The sequence below is a fragment of the Panthera pardus genome, unplaced genomic scaffold (genome assembly GCF_024362965.1).
Source record: "Panthera pardus isolate Hobbes unplaced genomic scaffold, ASM2436296v1 HiC_scaffold_24, whole genome shotgun sequence".
Lineage (NCBI taxonomy): Eukaryota > Metazoa > Chordata > Mammalia > Carnivora > Felidae > Panthera > Panthera pardus.
The window spans coordinates 4,619,598-4,633,807 of record NW_026526810.1 but is presented as its reverse complement, the minus strand read 5'-3'; the positions used below and the strand labels follow the sequence as shown (position 1 = coordinate 4,633,807).

Below are 14,210 nucleotides of genomic sequence, written 5' to 3'. Positions count from 1 at the left end.
TATGGGATTACGCAGTAATCGTTCTAACCTCTGAGGCTGGCACTGTTACTCTCAGCAAATGAGACCATTGAGAGGGTATAACTTGTCACGCATAACTGTAACAAATTCTAGTGCCACGAAAATCTCGCTGTAACAGAAATGTTTACAATATTCATCTCCTATTTTATTTATTCCAATTCTCTAATCCCTTTAAGTCTGCCACAACACAACTCATGTTTGTATATCCCAGATAATTAGAGATGATCGTTGTCAACAAGGTGCTCATTTGTAGCTGAAATACAGATGTATACAGTCAGCTCTGCCCACTCAGGGTTTTAGAGCGTTAACACAAATCTAAGGTTTCTGGAGCAACATCAGAAGAAAGCACTCACGCTGTTCATTACCTCCACCTTCTGCAAATCAACTTCGTTTGTGAGTTGAGCTCTGGGATCTCACAACACTGAGCTCACAGAAAGGAAGGTCAGAATACACACCTCAAAGGATTAGGGATGCATGGGATAGAAGTCTGTTCTTCAAAAACCAGCCCCTTAGCACAATTCCCATTCCCAAGTGCCAGGTCCAGGAGAACCATGGGCAGGGACTTGCTGACTTACCCTCGCTGGCATTTTCTTTCAGCTGTTCTTCATACTCCTGCATTGCTGATACACAGCTGTTGTGAATCAGCTCACCCAGGCGTTTCAGATCCGCTACGGACTTATCTACCAGTTCTGCATCGCGGGCTATGCACTCCAGCCTGAGGAAGGACAGATATGGGGACAACATCAAGGCCCTGTGGCCACTGTTCTAATGTCACATGAGCTACCACCTGGTCCCCTATATGCTTGCTCCTGCAAAGACATCTTTCTCTCCTTTCCTCACTGGTTGTGTCAAGGCTCCACCAAGAGCCTTCCAACAGTGACGCAGGGCTAATGTACGCATTCCATCATTAAGAACTGTGCCTTGGAGTAGTTCACAAAACAAAGTAATTTCAAAAAACACAGGGGAAAGGAGTCGGCTTCCTTTACTAACTAGATGGGCTGTCTGACAATGGTAGCAGGTCAAGTGCCAAAAACTGCACTACTCTGCTGCTTTGGACAAGCTCACAATCCTTTCTCCAGCCCTACTCTCATTCATTACAATATTCCTAGAAGCAAAGTACAGTTACTGCTACAGTATGTTTCACTGATCTCACATGAAGCATGCAAATACGTTAACGTCTAAAAATCAGTCTGCCCAAAGGAGCTAGACACACTTTCCCAGACCCTGATGATTTTTATGGTACCAGGCTCAAAGACAAGCATTCTGACCTGGAGGATCAGCAACAATCCTGGGAAGGTGCACCTAACTTTCTTGGTTTCACTGTTGCTACTGCTACACGTCACTGCTTCCTCTCCAAACAGGACAAAAAACACACAGGCTTGTAATGTTCTACTACTCCAGAAGTTTATCAGGAATAAGAGAAAGGAATCTGGTATTCCCTTCAAATCAGTACTATTATTTATAGGATATATTGCTAATTCTGGACAAAGTACTAAACTAGGTTGAAAGAGTCTTGCTGAAATCCAACTTCTGAGTTCATTTTCAGAATGCACGTAAAATAATGAAATAGTAATGACAGTCAACCTTTAGTAAGTTACAACTGGAAAGGTCTCAAGCTATTTGCATTTAATCCTCATGACACCCTATTAAGAAGAAGAAGACTACAAAATCACAAATGTACATTACTGAATAAGAACTAGGCTGCAAATAGTTACTACATATATTCTTTCAAATGGAATTATGTGAGCATCGCTTCTGGAAATTATTTCTTTGCATTACAGTTTTGAATGTACTTGCTACATCTTCCATTCCAGCAAAATCTCTCTTCAGATGGTCACCTCTGTCGTCCCTCCCCAAAAGGCTGTGTACAATCACACAACACGCTAATATTTGTTAAAAAATGTTTCCAGGAAAATAAATGTTCTTAGCGTTAGTACTAAATGGAAAGTAGTGCCTCCCCCCCCCCCAAAAAAAAACCCCTGCTACATAATAAAAATGAAAAACAGGTGGATAAGGAGCTTACCGTTCAAGAGGGAGACCAAACTTCTTATATGCCTTGATGAACCTGAGAACAGGATCAATAAAACACATTAAAAAAGAGGCTCTTAGCTCTGCTGATGCAAATACAACACATCCTGTGATGAAACACGTCATACACACTGTCAAAACAGACTGAGCCCAATCCTTGCAACTGCCACTAACTAAAAGAGTGCTGAATGACTCTGAAACTTGTCAACTGAAAATAATGAGTGCTAAAGATGTAGTCAAAGTAAAGATCAATTTTACTCTCAGTGACTGAGCAAGAAACTGAAAAGGGTCATTATAGAGAACAGAGACCTAACTCTAAAAATACCCTTTTTAGAAGGTACAAGTTTGTGGAGTTCAATATGGAGTAAATGATTCAACCACCACAACTCTTGGGATAAGACTCCAATATGGCTAACCTCTCTATTCAGTTCAATACTGTTACTATCGATTCCACATGGTAATATTTTTTATTCTTTTCTGGTCAATAACACAACTGTAAGATTTTTAAGACTGCCTCAAATACTTCTGGGAACAAGGCAAAGTAAATACATGATTTAAAAGTTCTTAGGCAAAACTATTTTGGAAACTCTACTGACTCCTCCTGTGCGACCTTATCTGCAAACAAAAATCCAATCGATCCACAAATCTCTACCCTTAACTGTGTTCTATGCTGGCTCATGTGTCATCTGCTTCCCTCCCAACAGCTAAAAAGCAGGATGTCATGATACATCATAGTCCTCACCGTAATCTGCCACATCACTAAAATCAGACGTTTAACCGACTGAGCCATCCAGAGGCCCTCATTCATTCATTCTTAAGTTTTATTTATTTTAAGAGAGACAGCAAGCATGAGTGGGAGATGTGCAGAAGCTGACACGAGGCTCAATCTCATGAACCAGGAGATCATGACCCGAGCCAAAATCAAGAGTTGGACACTTATCCAACTGAGCCACCCAGGTGCACAGCCTCCCGCTCTGTCAGCTGATTTTTTAAAACAACTGCATAAAGCAGTAATTATAAAACTGTGTTGATGGGTTTATAACATGTAAAAATATAACTTGCTTAACAATAATAGCACAGAAGAGGGTTGAGGATTAAAGCTATATTGGAGTAAAACTTTAAGACAGCACTGGAATTAAGTTGATGATACTCCAAACAAAACTGTTTCAAGTTAAGGTACTAATTACAATCTCCAAGAAAACCACTAGGAAAATAACTGAAAACACAGTAAACGAAACTACATGGGAAAATTATGAGAAACACAAAGAAACAAGGGAATTAAAATGATATACTAAAAAGCACCTACATAACACAAAAGTTTGTAGCCCTAGGAATAAAAAAAAAAAAACAAAACATAAGACATAAAGAAAACAAATGGCAAAATGCAGACATAAATTCTAACTTCTCAGTAATTACATGAAATGCAAATATGATTAAAGACTCCAAAATGAAAAACTTGAAAGAATAGATTTTTAAAATATGATAGAACTACATACTGTCTGTAAGAGACACAACCTAGGTTCAAAGATAGTATACTGAAGTAAAAAAGAGAAAAAGATAGTGTGCATACAATATCCAAAAGGAGCTGAAGTGGCAACACTGGTACAGATTTTTTTTTTTTTTTTTATTTATTCGACAGAGACAGAGACAGTGCAAGTTGAGGAGGGGCAAAGAGTGCGGGAGAGAATCCTAAGCAAGCTCCACGCGGCCAGTGCAGAGCCTGACTCAGTGCTCAAACCCACAAAACTGCGAGATCATGACCTGAGCCAAAACCAGAGTCAGACGCTTAACCAACTGAGCCACCCAGTCGCCCCCAGTATCAGATATGTTAAAATGAACTTTAGGACAAAAATCATTATGAGAGACAAAAAAAAGAGAACATCTTATGATAAAAGGGCCAATTCATGCAGATCAGTAAGGAAATGGAAGACTCAGACAACATGGAAACAAACAGGCATAACAAACATCTGTAGAACGTTGTGTCCAACTATCACAGAATATGTTCTTTTTTTTTTTTTTTTTTTAATTTTTTTTCAACGTTTTTTATTTATTTTTGGGACAGAGAGAGACAGAGCATGAACGGGGGAGGGGCAGAGAGAGAGGGAGACACAGAATCGGAAACAGGCTCCAGGCTCCGAGCCATCAGCCCAGAGCCTGATGCGGGGCTCGAACTCACGGACCGCGAGATCGTGACCTGGCTGAAGTCGGACGCTTAACCGACTGCGCCACCCAGGCGCCCCGAATATGTTCTTTTTTAAAAAATTTTATTATTTTTGAAAGAGAGAGCGAGCGCACAAGCAGGGGAGGGACAGAAAGAGGGGGAGACAGAGGATCTGAAGCAAGCTCTGTGCTGACAGCAGACAGCCCCATGTGGGGCTCAAACTCACGAACCACGAGATCATGACCTGAGCCGAAGTTGGACGCTTAACCGACTGAGCCACCCAGGCGCCCCCACATTCTTTTCAAAATAATACTGAGGGTAGGGAGGCAAGAGGATGTAAGGTATACATATAAGACTACCTACAAATTCAAAATGGTTATGATGATAACATCGTAAGTATGAGAGGACATATACTCTATTCTGTCAATGTTTGCATATATTTACACTGTTCCATAATAAAAAAAAGAAGGAAAGGATAGTTATAACAATTCAGGGGAAAATAAAGACCTCACAGTTTATATTAACTTGGAAGGACTAATTGATATGAAGTATCTTCATACTATTTTCTTCAGCCTAAAATAAAAAACATCATGCAAAGTGGGGGAAAAAATGCTTACAAGCATTTTTGGAGGGCAGATGTGTACGAATTACATACCAACAAATGTGCACTAAGTATGGACACAGACATCTAGCATCAGTTACAAGTGAGAAAAGGATGCAGAACCAGTATGTTGGGTATACTACTAATAAACCAAACCACAACCAAATGGGTATCTGCTTGATGGGAAGTGAGCTGGGAAGACCAAGGGTATGAAAGTAGCATTATCCATACTGTTTTAATTTTTTACATTCATACTATTTCTTTTATATACACAGACACTTGGGCATGTGTGCATTCTAATCTTTTTTTTTTTTTTTTTTCTGAGAGAGAGAATTCAAACTGAGGAGAGGCAGAGAGTGAGAGACAGAGAATCCCAAACAGGCTCCGTGTTGTCAGCACAGAGCCTGACACAGGGGCTCAATCCTACAACCCATGAGATCATGACCTGAACTGAAACCAAGAGGCGGGTGCTTAACCAACTGAGCCACCCAGGCGTCCCTGTATTCCTATTCTTAAATAAAGAAAAAAAAAAGAAAGGCTCAGCCCAAGTTTACCTCCAATTATGTCTTTTCTCTTGGCTGGACTTCCTTTGTGAAAATGCTCAGACTAACCAGAGAACAGAAGAAAACAAAAAGAGCTGAGCAACCAACAAGAGAGTGCTCAGGCGAGGAAAACCCTGGAGAGGGAAGAACCATTTTGGAGACTCAGGGAAGGATTCCGTCTCCTGCCTTCCTTGCAGATTGTCAGCCTCTGCCCTCCCTATCTTAAGTGCCAGGAATCCCAGCAGCCCACGGCTCACAGCATACCCTCCAAACACACTCGAGTGAGAGACAGCAGAGCCTCCACCAACCTTCGGATCTCTGCATCGGTAAATCCCTCGACAAGGTCCTTCCGCACGCTTCGGGGGCGCCCCCTGCGCTTTGGCTTCTTGTCATCATCGGAGTCATCGGTCTCACTCTCAGAGGCAGAGGATCTCTGGGCTTGCCTCTTGGACTCAGTGTCAGAGTCACTGTCATTTGTCTGAGCCTGAAAGGGCAAAGTCACACTGTAGCTAGTGCCAAGCACAAGAGGCCAAAGGACCAAAGCCAGCCCATCTTAATTCTTTAGTGCCCGGAACTTTTCATCCTATCGGACACGTCCATTTTCCTTTAAGAAAATAAGGAGGCAGATTTCACATCATGAAGGTAGACCTGCTTGGGATATTCACATTTCCAGAGATATACTGAAACGTAATGCCAAGTGAAGTGGAATAAAACTATCTGAATTGTAGGTTCATGTTTACTTCCTTGGGTAAGTTACTTTACCCCCTTTGTGCTTACGTTTTCCATTTGTAAAATGGGGAGAACAGTACCTCTTATTTGGGTTTTCATGAAGATTTAAATGAGTCAATAGGCACAATAACATGACTATGCCTGGCACACAATTAGTGCTCAATCAACGGTAGCTACTATTACTAATATTCATTTGCTATGACCTTGGCCAAATCTGTTATGTCCAACAAACTGGGTAATAAAACTTGTTCTACCTATATCAATGTTGTTGTAACAATTAAATTAGATGGAGCTTGTAATGGTGCTTTATAAGCTGTGAAGTATGTGTTTGTTCTCTGTTTGCGGTCATACAATCTCTTACGAAGTATTTATACCAAGTGCCATGAACAAACACTTAAAGGCAAAAGGAGGGTGGCTCTAAAAGTCAAAGGCACGGTCAAATAGAACCAAGTTGCTAGGATTACTGGTTCTAATCTCAACAGGAAAATGCACATTTCTGCCAAACTCCAATCCCATCCATCCATCTCACAAAGAACCAATTTATAAAGATCAAATGTCAAACCGGTGCACTCATGAGCAATGCAGAGTGCTCCTTCTCTGAGAATTTTACTCTAAAATATTCCTCCCATGTCAAGGCAACAATGTAAAGCCTCTTTCTTGAATAATCAGTACTTCCATAGTAATTTAATAATTAGTACTTTGCAGAGTAAGAAGCACTTTCCTATCTTGATCTCACTTGATCACCTTTTTAGTGGAACTCCGAATTCGAGGCAACATATAAATTTCTTCTAGCTCCTTCTGACGCTCTTCCTCCTCTACTTTTTTTCTTTGCTCCTCTGGAATGATCTCATCCCAGTCCTTGTGAGGCCGCTCTTCTAGCTCTTCTTCATCTTCCATTGTTGCAAAGTTGGCAACCTTCAAACAAATGGACAACTCATTGCCTGACTGACATTTCCCTATTTCCCAAACACCTTCTGCTAAACCTCCAACTCAGCCAGCATTTTTAATCCAAATAAGACACTGTAATATCAGAACTCCTGTGACATTATATAATCAGATAATCAATTATCTGCTAATCTCTCCCTTATTCTCCCTAAATCATCCTGCCAAACCCTCATCAGAAATATTACTGAGAAATAGGGAAACAGATATAAAGATATAAATTGTCTTAGAAGTTTTATGCAAAGATTTGTTGTTAAGTCATACACACTTAAATATGATACTAACTGGAAAATTTAGAGAGTTACTTAAATACCAATCCATTATGAAATTACAATTCTAAATTATAAATTGCTACTAAGTCGTGCTCATTGGAAATAATGCATAACTCAAAGCAGAAGCAATCAATACCCAACCAGCTGCCTTACTCATTTTTATCCGAAGTATAGAAACTAAAGGTATGCAATGATTTCATACACTCAAAAGTGCACGTTACTCTTAGAAATGAAAACGAGAATACAAAACACAAAAAATTCAAACAAACCTGGAAGAATGTTCCATTTGTGACATATCAAATATTTATTATCTGGCATCGATTTGTACATATGTACACATACATATACGCGTATGTATACGTATTATGTATATGTATATACGTACACCAGAACAAAAATCATCTAAGTGTACGCATTTCAAAGACTCAGACTGTGGCTACACACAGACACATCCTACAGCTCTGGTCAGCCTCTGAGCAGTGGTGGGCAAGCCCCAGACACAGGCTTCACATCCTTTTTACACCTTCCCATCTAGTCTTTAAGGCTAAAATTAAGTACAAAAGAGCTTTTGGAGGTTCCATTCCTCAAAGTCACTTAGAACTGACAGTGAAGCCAGAAGTTTATGACTTTTGGCCACAATTAATTCTAACTTCCACCACAAGATACTGTGGTCTTCAGGATAAGATTTTTATAATTCCAAGGCAAAAACAAGAGGTATAATTTCTTAGACTGAAAATTTAACATTTTTGTTTTATAAAATCATTTGACCAATCTCTTAAATTAAGTACTGTCTGTAATTACTTTAGATCTGACTTTTAAAACAGCTAGATAAAAATAACATAAATGATATAAATATATATGTCAGTGGTTCATGCAGACGGGAAGTGAAGTGGTTAAAGCGCGAAGTGGTTAAAGGCCACACGCTACAGGCCAGACCCCCTGCCTAGGATGTAATCATAACTCTAATATGTGTCACCTTAGGAAATCTACTTAGCCCCTCTGTGCCTAAGATGCCTTATCTATAAAACGAAGAAAATAATATCTATTTCATCCTAGGGTTGTAAAAGGGCTTGAAGTATCCAAATATCAATTACTATTACTTAAGAAAATAGTAATCTTAAGTTATCTCAAAAAAAGCTTACTATCTTTTCCAACATATTAAATTAGGATAAAAAAGGATTTGTGGGAAAAACAAAGTCAATTCAGTTCAAACACTCCAGAAATAAAAAAGCCCCTCTAGGGTAGACAGACTCTTACTGTTAATCAAATCACTTGATCAGGTACTGAAATGTAACAGCCAAAAAGGCTTTAGAAAGGCAAGGGTCACCAGTAATATGCTGACCACTTCTGATTAACCTGTTAATATGCAGAAATTGTTATACCTAAATAATCACATAATATTTTGACCAAATCATCATCATGAAGATTACTTTTTAAAAGAGAGTAGTATTCATAGAAGTGGGAGTCCAGTACAAATAGTAATAATTCACCTTGAGCCTCAAACACACTTACTCTGATCCTTTGGTTTATTCAATTCCTTCTGTGTTCTTCCTCTGAGACAACTTCTACCTGTGGCCAAACTTGGACCTCGTCACATACTAGTGCTCCCTTCCCAACACTTCACCCATCTCTCTCACAATCCTAAAGGTTGTACTGCATTTAACCATCACTGGAACCTTCAGATGTCCCCTGCTTCTCTAACCTGTATGGAAGCAGCCCATAGCCAATCCTTTCAACCATGTTCTCACTCAAATTCAGGAAACTTTTGCCACGTGGACAATCCTCAGTATCGCAAGCCAATCTCCCACCTTGGGACCACCAAATGAACCAATCCCTCTGGCCTCAAGTACCACTGGAGGAAGTCATATGACCCTGCTGACTGGCTCCAACTTGAAGTCCTATCTTCTAAATTCAGCTCACTCCTCCCTTCAGTTCCTCCCGTAACTCTTGGCCCCACCTACGGCTGTCTCAAATCATTTCTACTTTATTCACTTACTGGTAATTAGAGTCACCAAGGAAGGAATCCCACATCTTCTCTCCCCTCCTAGACCCTGAAGCGTACCTTCCTTTTTCTTTTGAAGGCCAACTCCACCACCATGTTTTTGATTATATCCCTTCTACTCTCTTCTAAGGCAATGTGTTATCAAATTTTCCTTCATTCCTTAGAACCTCCAATATCTCCCTATTCTCAAGCTCTTTCCTCAACCTAAAGACATAACATCTTTCAAAACCCTTGCCTTCCTTGACTCTTCTATCCTCATAAATCACCTTCACTACACTCTTTATAAGCTTTTAAATTAAGTCTATACTCAATGCTGCCACCTCCTTCCTATTCATCTGGTGCCCAGCTTCTGCACTTAGATCTGACCTCATTTAATTTTGTTGTATCAGACACCACTCCATATTGCTCTTAAGAAAAAAAAAAAAAGCCACCAAGTCATCAAGAGCTTTCTGTCACCTTCTGTTTCATACCTTTGACCTCTTTTGTCATCTGATTCTATTAATGTCTCTCCACAACCCCTTCCACACTTTCCAGAGCTCCACACTATCTGCTTCTCCACATATCTCATTGACACATATTCTGAGCCCCTTCACCAACTTTTCTCTATCCACTGACTCTGACTGGGCAGGACACACCACGTAAGCGACTACCTCCACACAGAAGACTATCTGTAGTCTACACTCACAATAACTATCTATACACACACCTGGAACTCGGGAGAAGAAAGGTAAGAGTCAACTGAGGTAAATTAAACGTAGAGCACCTTGCACACAGGAAGTACTCACAGATAATTAGTAGTAGTTAATAAATCAGTGCTGAGGATTTCCTCCCACAATAATTTTCATACCTTAAACTGTGACAGAAGCTCATCTGTCGCACTTGTTGACACTTCATTCTCTCTAGTTTCAGCCAAGCGTAAAATTTCATCTATGTCCATTTCCTAAAGGGACACCAACAATACAATATGGTAAATGGGCAACAGTTATCACCATGAACTGCAGATGTTTGGTGCAAATAAACCAAATCTCCTTTCTGATACTTCATTTACCTTTACAGTACTCAAGCTTATTCCTTTACCTCTAATGTCTCAAACGATTATTTATACAAATGACAAGGTGAACTTAGGAAATTACAGGAAATAAAATTGGAATGAAAAAGAGCAAAGACAGAATCCTCAAATGCTTTTCTCATTCTTTCCTATTCTATTTAGTAAGAGCTTTGAGCTCTATTAAAAATAAAAAAGAAACTATACCCTTCAAGTAATTACTATTCTTTATAAACACCTCTCACAGACTCAAAATCTGCTTCCAGAAAAATTTAGACTCCCACGGATGCTTGTCAAAAACGTTTTTTCCTCATTGTTAATTACCTGAGGCTCTGACTCCTCCCCTTCAAGTTCTTTGAAGAGATCCTCTGCTCCAAATTTCAAAATAGCTGTCAGCTCTTCTTTATTAAAAGGATTTGAGCTGTAGAAGTAAAATGTAGTTGTAATCTCTCAAGAATGTCAAATAACCTCTATGGAATTCTACTATAAAATAGCTACCCTTCAAAAAGGAGTCAAATTACTGGTAAATTCTGCCCCAAGAAAAATGATCTCTCAAAGATTTCATTTTTTTTAATCCCCAGGATAAGTCTGTGTTGGTAAAGCTAACCTAGCAGCAGACTAAGAAATGAATTATTTTCCTGACGGCTCATCCATTACAGGGTTAAGAAACATAATTAGCAACATGAAAGAAGAGAATTCTTTTTTCTCTTTGTCCTTTGACTCAGAAAGTTATCGTTTACCAAGAATTTTCAACCTCTCATCTTTGGTCCAAAACAAAAGAACCAAGCTTTGTCCATTTAGGTTCCTCTTGAATGGAAAATGACCTGAAAATATTCTTTTTAGGGAAGGGCTCATTTGACTTCTACTTGTGACAGAGGCTGCAGGGAGGCCTCAGAAGACACTCAGCAATTTGGTCAAAACGTAAACTCAATCAGAGAAATAATTGTGCTCCTAAATAAAACCAACTGAAACTTGACTATCTTCCTTCTAGACCTTTCTGTTTTTAGTAGGAAAAGTAACAATCTCCACACAAACATTTTTCACCAATAGTAAACAGCGGCCAACCCCATCTGGCAGATTCTCACTACTGAAATGTTTAAGGCGACTTCGTGCTGAGATGAAAGATGAAAGTATGATGGAGGGGCATGTGGCTGCCACTGCTGCTGCGTCAAATGTCATATGTGGAGACAAAACCAAAAGGCAAGCAGAGGGGCAAGAAAGAGGGAGAGCACATGAGCAGAGGGTTGAGAGGCAAAAAAAGAAATTAAAAAAATGAAAATGACATCTTGTGGTCTTCAATTGGCCTTTTCTAGGTAATTAATGAATAACACCAGTTGTAGAGAATCCTATTAGAAGGATGAATTCTATCAACTGTTGATGTAAAATCAGTTTGGCTCTGACCACCTCCTCTGTCTTTCTGGCACTTACTTGGACCTTCCTGAGTTGTTTTCTAGAACTGTCCGGCCAGTGGTATCCATGCGCTGAATCACCAGATGGTCCAATACCATCTTCTTTTTGGCCCGTTCAATGATCTCCTCCTCCACAGTCCCCTTTGTAACCAACCGGTAAATATTTACCTGTACAAAGAGAAAGGTTATGTTTATACCAGATCACACACACACACACACACACACACACACACACACACACACACACACGTTACCTCTGTCTAAAACCAAGAAGAGAAATAAAAAAAGACTTACTCTCTCCTACCAGAAATGACTATAAGCCATCCATCCAAACAGGTGGCTTGAGTAGATGCAATATTTTTACCGTAACCAGTTACAATCTTAAATAAAACTGCCTCTAAAGAACTATTATTATAGCCTATTCTAATGATAAAAATCTTGCTAAGAATAATCAGTTTCACTGATGAAAAGCTTCACCAAAACTGAACCTCTGGCCGAATATGAAACTTAGGCATTACCCGATACTAGAGCAGATTTTGAGATTCACATGGAATCTCAAAGCAAAAAACAAAAAAACAAAAAAAGCATGTATTTTTCCAACATAGCTCAGAGCGAACACTGTCATGTATAATAAAAATAGGCCATTTTAAACAATGTTAGATTATTTAACAACTTACCCACATTAAAATAGAGAAAAATTTCAGTTCTAAATCTATTCATCAAATCTCTTTCCTGGGGTAAACCTGAAAGTCATTGGTGATGTACTTCTCAAACACCAAAAGAGAACAGTTTCCTAAGAAGTTCATCTTAGCCCCAAAACACCTTAGACGCCTTCTCTGTACTAATTAACAAGCAGGCATCTACACTTAAGGAAATGAAAGCAAACCAGGAAAAAAGCATTTTACAAACATCCTGGAAGGGCTAAATAACACCCCCCCCCCCACTCTTCCGCCTCCCCCAAACCACATCCAGATGTCTCTCTCCACTGACCTGCTTCTTCTGACCAATTCTGTGGGCTCGGGCTTGTGCCTGCAAGTCGTTCTGGGGGTTCCAGTCAGAGTCAAAGATGACGACCGTGTCTGCCGAAGCCAGATTGATTCCCAGGCCACCAGCCCTTGTCGAGAGCAGGAAACAGAAGTCCTGTACACAATGCAATATACTACTTTATGCAGTGGCCTTCTCAGAAACAGTTTCACAGTCCAATAAGCCCTTACACCTGGAAACCCCTGCAGGTGTGAAGAAAAGTGAGATATGATGGACAAACTTTATGGAGGCTACAAGAATGTCAGGGACTTGATGGTAGAGTGAATTTTCGTTTCATTAAGCTGAAAGAGTCAGTGCAGTACACTAAGGAGTAAAGTCGATTCTAATAAGGCAACCAGAACCAAAGAATTAGTGTTTTCTCCCGGCTAAAACTAGTGTTACAAGCAGTTAACAAAATCCAGAGATACTTCATTATCAAGGGGATCATTCCAGCAAGTTGCCTAGACACTCATTTTCTGGGTAAAGGTGAACTATGCCTCATAAGGTAGTCGGTTAAGTGGGTGAGGAACACAGCGACACTGCACCAACAGATCACATGCACTGGGACCAGCAAGAAGCACAGGATCCCTGATCAGCACAGCACACGCACAAAAAAAACTGAGCTGAAAAAAAATGCGCGGAGCACAAAAAAGTGTGTGGCTGAAGAGTCACGTGCAGGAAAAGACCCAGGCTCTGACATACTCGTTTTCACACCAATAATAGAGAATAAGCAGCCACGTATACCTGCCTGCACCTGAGCGCTCAGAAAATATGGGGCAGGAGGCAGAGAATAAATTATGTGAGTCAGAAGAAAAGAAAGCCAAACAGATTTCTATTTTTAGGGCATTTGATCATGTATGTCAAAGGCTGACACCTTTTTGGCACACAAGTGACACTCAAAAATTGGTAGTTCTGAGTTACATTTTGATAAATGAGTGTCTTTAATACACAAAGACACGATGAAAAGCTCTCCACAGTCTAATTAAGTCACCCTCACCAGCATTTGGCCATAAAAATTTTAAAAATAGAGATAGCGGTCTCAGAAGAACTTTAAACGATTCCAGTAAAGACTGATCAACAGGTGTGCTGAGGCACACACTTCATGATGCTTGGTACAAATACCAAGCGACACGCCACACTCTAATTTACAGAAGCCTACAGGTAAACAGTGGACACTTCAGAATGAGATACCTACACCAAATAAAACACGGGGTCTGAATTAATCATAGAAACAATTTTCTCTATCAAAGATAATATGAATTATAAGATGTTATTTGTGTCTACTATCAAACTGAAGAGAGAAACTCAATGAAATTCAATGCTGCTAAGGGTGACATAAAAATGGAAATACTCATGCACAAGGAGTATGAATATAAACAGTTTTGGGAAATGTAGCAAAGTATACCAAAAACCTTTTTTAAATGCTCATACGCTCTTG

At 39.7% G+C, this 14,210-nt stretch overlaps 1 protein-coding gene across 5 annotated transcripts in view; it reads right to left on the bottom strand.

The window, feature by feature from the left end:
* CHD2 (chromodomain helicase DNA binding protein 2) overlaps nt 1-14,210 on the bottom strand; it is a 122,718-nt gene that overhangs the window by 34,350 nt on the left and 74,158 nt on the right. For all 5 annotated transcript variants that reach the window (XR_002083010.2, XM_019460161.2, XM_019460163.2 and 2 more), the window contains 8 exons: nt 12,740-12,889; nt 11,769-11,917; nt 10,665-10,761; nt 10,143-10,235; nt 6,824-6,994; nt 5,659-5,834; nt 2,042-2,083; nt 594-733 (listed from right to left, as the gene is read on the bottom strand). Coding sequence is in view for 4 of the 5 variants with exons in the window: in XM_019460161.2 (XP_019315706.1) it covers nt 594-733; nt 2,042-2,083; nt 5,659-5,834; nt 6,824-6,994; nt 10,143-10,235; nt 10,665-10,761; nt 11,769-11,917; nt 12,740-12,889 (1,018 nt within the window). In the remaining variant the exon portion in view is untranslated. The remainder of the gene's footprint in view (nt 1-593; nt 734-2,041; nt 2,084-5,658; nt 5,835-6,823; nt 6,995-10,142; nt 10,236-10,664; nt 10,762-11,768; nt 11,918-12,739; nt 12,890-14,210) is intronic.